Source organism: Pezoporus wallicus, unplaced genomic scaffold, assembly GCF_028554395.1.
Source record: "Pezoporus wallicus isolate ANWC-B61680 ecotype Strahan unplaced genomic scaffold, APGP_CSIRO_Pwel_v1 contig_13383, whole genome shotgun sequence".
Classification (NCBI taxonomy): Eukaryota; Metazoa; Chordata; class Aves; order Psittaciformes; family Psittacidae; genus Pezoporus; species Pezoporus wallicus.
Genome location: NW_026640940.1, coordinates 1 through 6,422, shown reverse-complemented (window position 1 = coordinate 6,422; position 6,422 = coordinate 1). Strand labels below are relative to the sequence as shown.

General features: G+C 63.1%; 1 protein-coding gene across 1 annotated transcript; it reads left to right on the top strand.

Annotated features, from left to right (window-relative positions):
* Nucleotides 1-1,419: 1,419 nt before the first annotated feature.
* On the top strand, nt 1,420-5,592 carry LOC130605664 (host cell factor 1-like; the record flags this gene model as incomplete). Its single annotated transcript, XM_057421349.1, has 7 exons — nt 1,420-1,642; nt 2,703-2,851; nt 3,890-4,050; nt 4,142-4,350; nt 4,889-4,973; nt 5,074-5,180; nt 5,386-5,592. Coding segments are annotated over exons 1-7 (1,126 nt in total), but the record flags the coding sequence as incomplete, so codon positions are not given.
* Between the last annotated feature and the right edge of the window lie 830 nt (nt 5,593-6,422).

The window sequence follows — 6,422 nt, the reverse complement described above, 5'->3', positions numbered from 1 at the left end:
AGGGAGGCGGCGGTGTCCGCGCTCCCGTCCGCGCTCAGCGGGCCCGGAGGCCTTAAAACGGCAACGGGGGTGGGGGTGGGGCGTTAAAACCCCGAGGGAACCGGGGTGGGGGAGACCCCGGTGCCGAGCAGGAGCGGTTATGGAGGAAGCGGGGTAGGGGAGAGGCGGCCAAGATGGCGGCGCCCACGGCGGGCCGAGCGCTCCGTACAGCGCGGGGCTGCCTGGGACGAGGCTCGGGGTAAAGGGGAGCGCCGGGGGGGGTAAATATGAGGAAGGGGGGGTCACGACCCGTCGGGGTGCTGCGCCGGTACCGGGCTCCCTGCAGTCCCGGAGGGCGTCGTGGGGGGAGCGGCCGAGGGGCCCCCCCCCCCGGCTCCAAATCTGTGAGCCCAAGATGGCGGCGCCCGTTCGCCCCCCTACTCCCAACCCGCGAAGATGGCGCGGGCGGGGAAGCGGAGCCGCCGCTTGGACACAGGCGCAAGATGGCGGCTCCCAGCGCGGCGTGAGGGCGCCCGCGGCCAACGGCAGCGCCGCTGCGGGCCCGCTCCGAGCCTCGGGCAGCGACCGGCGGCGTGCGTGGGGGGGCGGCGGAGCCGGCGCGGCGGGCAGGGGGCGGCCGGGAGCCGGGAGGGGTCAGCGGTGAGCGGCGGGGGGGCGAGGCGGCCGCCGCCATTTTCCGCCAGGGCGGCTACAAGACAAGATGGCGGCTCCCATGGCGGGGGGGGGGGGTGGTGGGGGGGTGGGGGAGGCCGGGGGAGGGGCAATGGACGGGGGGGCAATTGGTGGGGGGCGGGGGGAATGGTCCATTGTGGTGATGGGGGGGGGGGGGGGTGAATGCATGGAAATGCCCCGGGGGGGGGGGCAATTGCGGTGCGGGGGGAGTGGGGGGGGAATTGCGATGTCCAGAGCCCCCCCCCGGGTGGTTGCAGTGGAGGTGGCGTTAATTGCCCCCCCCGGGGTAGTTGTGGATGGAAGAGCGGTAATTGCCCCCCCCCCGGGTAGTTGTAAAGGGGGGCATTAATTGTGGTTAATTGCAGTGTGGGGAGCAGGGAATTGACCCCCAGGGGGCGTTCGAGTAAAGGGGGGGGTGCAATTAGTATAGGGAGAATTGGCACTTTAAGGGGGGTTTTATGGGGGGGGCTATTGCCGCTGTGGGGGTACCATTGTCATTGAGGGGGTCGCTATGGGGAGGTCTTTATGGGGGGGTCATTGTCTCTTTGGGGGGGGTCTCCATAGGGGTCTATGGTGGGGGTTATGAAGGTGGCCATGGGGGGGTCACTGGGTGGGGGTTTGTAGGGGGGGTTTATGGAGGGTCTATGGGGGTCTTGGGCGAGATCTGCATGGGGGGGTTTCTATGGGGGGAGGTCATTATGGGGTGTCAATGGGGGGCTCTGACCCCGTCCACCCCCCCTCCCGCAGGTGCTCGAGGGGCTGATGGCGGCCCCGGGCGGGGGGGGCTCCCCCCCGCGCGCCGCCGCGGCCCCCCCCGCGCTGCAGCCGCGCTGGAAGCGGGTCCTGGGCTGGTCGGGACCGGTGCCGCGGCCGCGCCATGGCCACCGCGCCGTGGCCATAAAGGAGCTGATCGTGGTGTTCGGGGGGGGCAACGAGGGCATCGCCGATGAGCTGCACGTCTACAACACCGGTGAGCGGCTATAGGGGGGCAGTGGGGGGGAATGGGGTGTCATTATGGGGGGGTAATGGGGGGCAGCAATGGGATGTGATAATGGGGGGTAATGGGGTTGGTAATGGGGCAGCAATGGGGGTAATAATGGGGGGGTAATTGAGGTGGCAATGGGGGGGTAATGGGGTTGGTAATGGGGCAGCAATGGGGTGTGATAAGGGGGGGTAGTGGAGGTGGCAATGCGGGGTGATAATGGAGTTGGTAATGGGACATCAATGGGGGGTGATAATAGGGGCATCAATGAGATGTTAATAGGGCATTAACAGAGGAGTAATGGGGCATCAGCATGGGGGCACTATTGGGGGGCAGTGGGGTAATAGGATATCACTGGTGGGTGGTAATGGGGGCATCAACGAGGTGTTAATGGGGCATCAATTGGGGTGACAGTGGGGGGGCATTGGGTGGTAATGGGGTATCGATGGGGGGGTAAAGGGCATCAGGTTTAATGGGGCATCAGTGGAGGTGGCAATGGGTCGTCAATGGGGGAATCAATAGGGAGTCAATGGGCTGGTAATGGCACAGTGAATGAAGATAGCAATGAGATATCAATGTGGTGGCAAAGGGGGTGTCAGTGGGGCATTAATGAGGCGTGAATGGGGAGATCAACTGGGGGGGTCAATGGGCCAGCAATGGGGGCATCAGTGGGGTGTCAGCATGGGGGTCCCATAGCGGTGTCATTGGGGTATCAATAGGGCTGGGAATGGGGGGGGGTGGTGCCATGGGGTATCAGTAGGGGTGTCAATGGGGTATCAGTAGGGGTGTCAATGGGGGTACCAAGGGGGTTGCCCCATGGGGGTGATAATGGGGTATCAGTAGGGGTGTCAATGGGGGTGACAATGGGCTTGGTCAATGGGGGGGTGTCAGTGGGTAGCGGGGGGGGGGGGGGGGGGTGTGTCAGTTGGGGGCGCTGGGTTACCCCCGTTAAGGCCCCGGGATGACCCCACTGGGGTTGGGGGTGGGGGGTGGCGGATGTCCCAGTGGGCGGGGCCATGGGCGGGGCTGACCCCGCCTCCCCCCGCAGCCACCAACCAATGGTTCATCCCGGCCGTGCGCGGGGACATCCCCCCCGGCTGCGCTGCCTACGGCTTCGTCTGCGACGGGACCCGGCTCCTGGTGTTCGGCGGCATGGTGGAGTACGGCAAGTACAGCAACGACCTCTATGAGCTGCAGGTAGGGGGCTATGGGGAGCTATGGGGTGTGCTATGGGGCTGGTGGAGTACGGCAAGTACAGCAACGACCTCTATGAGCTGCAGGTAGGGGGCTATGGGGAGCTATGGGGTGTGCTATGGGGCTGGTGGAGTACGGCAAGTACAGCAACGATCTCTATGAGCTGCAGGTAGGGGGCTATGGGGAGCTATGGGGCTATGGGGAGCTATGGGGTGTGCTATGGGGCTGGTGGAGTACGGCAAGTACAGCAACGATCTCTATGAGCTGCAGGTAGGGGGCTATGGGGAGCTATGGGGCTATGGGGAGCTATGGGGTGTGCTATGGGGCTGGTGGAGTACGGCAAGTACAGCAACGATCTCTATGAGCTGCAGGTAGGGGGCTATGGGGAGCTATGGGGCTATAGAGAGCTATGGGGTGTGCTGTGGGGCTGGTGGAGTACGGCAAGTACAGCAACGATCTCTATGAGCTGCAGGTAGGGGGCTATGGGGAGCTATGGGGCTATAGAGAGCTATGGGGTGTGCTATGGGGCTGGTGGAGTACGGCAAGTACAGCAACGACCTCTGTGAGCTGCAGGTAGGGGGCTATGGGGAGCTATGGGGCTATAGAGAGCTGTGGGGTGTGCTATGGGGCTGGTTGAGTATGGCAAGTACAGCATTGACCTCAGAGCTGCAGATGTGGCGCTGGGCTATGGGCCTGGGGGGTTACTGCCACTATGGGGAGGGTGGTCGTTGGGGGGGTGTCAGTGTCACTATGGGGTCGCTATGGGAGCGTCGCTGTAGCTATGGGGGGGGTCGCTGTGGGAGGATTGCTATTTTTATGGACCATCGTTATAAGGAATTGTTGTCGCTATGGGGGTGTCAGTGCTGTTACGGGGGTGTCCATGTCTTGCTATGGGGTCCTATGGGGCTGGGGGGGGGTTTCCTATGGTTCAAGGGTTGTTCCTATGGGGCTGGGGGTGGTTCCTATGGTGCAGGGGTTGTTCCTGTGCAGTTGGGGCTGCCCCATAGAATCTGGGACTGCCCCTATCCCACACCCCCCCAGGCGAGCCGCTGGGAATGGAAGCGCCTGAAGGCGAAGACCCCCAAGAACGGGCCCCCCCCGTGCCCGCGCCTGGGCCACAGCTTCTCGCTGGTGGGCAACAAGTGCTACCTGTTCGGGGGGCTGGCCAACGACAGCGAGGACCCCAAGAACAACATCCCCCGGTGAGGGGGGGCCCCCGGCGCGCCCCACGCCTGCCCCGTCCCCCCACAGCCACCGGGGACCGCGTCCATCCCTCCCTCCCCTGCCCCACAGGTACCTGAATGACCTGTACGTGCTGGAGCTGCGCGCCGGCTCCGGGGTGCTGGCCTGGGACATCCCCATCACCTACGGGGTGCTGCCGCCGCCGCGCGAGTCCCACACGGCCGTGGTGTACACGGAGCGCGCGGCGCGGCGCTCGCGCCTCGTCATCTACGGCGGCATGAGCGGCTGCCGCCTGGGAGACCTCTGGACCCTGGACATCGGTGAGGGGGGCAACGCGCTTTGGGGCCGTTGTAATTGGTGCCATCGGTGCCGTTGGCGTCACTGGTACTATTGCTACCATCGGTGCCATTGATGCCATTGGTGTTACTGGTACCATCAGTGCCATTGATGCCATTGCTGCTATTGGTACCATCAGTGCCATTGGTACCATCAGTGCCATTGATGCCATTGGTGCTATTGGTACCATCAGTGCCATTGATAGAATTGGTGCTATTGGCATCACTGGTACCATTGATGCTACTGGTACCGTTGATGCCATTGATGCCATTGGTTCCATTGATGCTATTGGTGCCATTAATGCCATTGATGTTGCTGGTTCCATTGATGCCACTGATGCCATTGGTGCTATTGATTCCATTGGTGCTGTTAATGCCATTGATGTTGCTGGTGCCATTGATGCCACTGATGCCATTGGTGCTATTGATTCCATTGGTGCTGTTAATGCCATTGATGTTGCTGGTGCAATTGATGCCATTGGTTCCATTGATTCCATTGGTTCCATTGCTGTCCCTGCTGCAGAGACGCTGACGTGGAACAAGCCCAGCCTCAGCGGGGTGGCCCCGTTACCGCGCAGCCTCCACTCAGCCACCACCATCGGCAACAAGTGAGGCCAGGGGGGCCCTGAACCCCCCTCCTCTGCCTCCCAGGACCCCAGCCCCCTCCCCAGGCCCCCCTGACCCCATTGCTCTCCCCCCATCCCCCAGGATGTACGTGTTTGGGGGCTGGGTGCCCCTTGTCATGGACGACGTGAAGGTGGCGACGCACGAGAAGGAGTGGAAGTGCACAAACACGCTGGCCTGCCTCAACCTGGGTATGGGACTGCCCAAAACCACCCCGAAACACCCCTGAAACGCACCAAAATATCCCTGAAAAATCCCCAAATACCCCTGAAATACCCCCAAAACACCCTGAAGTACCCCAAAATACCCCCAAAACACCCTGAAATACCCCAAAACACCCCAAACCCACCTTCACCCCCCCCCAAGCGCCCTCCTGACCCCCCCGGTGCCCCGCAGACTCCATGGCCTGGGAGCCCATCGTCATGGACACGCTGGAGGACAACGTGCCGCGGGCGCGCGCCGGGCACTGCGCCGTGGCCATCGCCACCCGGCTCTACATCTGGAGCGGGCGGGACGGGTACCGCAAGGCCTGGAACAACCAGGTCTGCTGCAAGGACCTCTGGTACCTGGAGACCGGTGAGCGCGGGGGCCCGGCCCCATTGGGTACCCCCAGCGGCACCCCCATCCCCACTGGATACACTTGGGGCTCCCTCATCCCCATTGGGTACACTCGGGGATCCCTCCTCCCCATTGGTTGCATTTACGGATCCCTGTCCCCATTGGATGCTCTCAGGGATTCCCCATCCCCATTGGTTACCCCCAGGATCCCCCCCCCCATCCCCATTGGTTACACCCAGGGGTGCCCCCATCCCCATTGGATGGTCTCAGGAATTCTTCCTCCTCATTGGTTATTCCCAGGACCCCTATTCCCATTGGTTACAGTGGGGGCTCCCCCTTCCCCATTGGTTCCCACGTACCCCCCATCTCCCCATTGGTTACAGTTGGGGCTCCCCCCTCCCCATTGGTTTCCCCGTACACCCCCCATCCCCATTGGTTACAGTTGCGCCCCCCCCATCCCCATTGGTTACACTTGGGGCTCCCCCCTCCCCATTGGTTCCCCCGTCCCCCCCGTCCCCATTGCCCCCCCATCCCCATTGGTTGCAGTTGGTCCCCCCCTCCCCATTGCCCCCCCATCCCACCCCCATCCCCATTGGTTGCAGTTGGTCCCCCCCTCCCCATTGCCCCCCATCCCCATCTAGTGATTTCAGTTACTCCCCCCCTTCTTCCATCCCCCATCCCCATTGGTGCAGTTGCTCTGCCATTGCCCCCCATCCCCCCCATCCCCATTAGTTTTCAGTTGCTCCCCCCCATTGCCCCCATCCCCCCCATCCCCATTAGTTGCAGTTGCTCCCCCTTCCCCATTGCCCCCCCATCCCCCATCCATTAGGTTTCTGGTTGTCCCCCCATCCCCATTGGTTTCAGTTGCTCCCCCC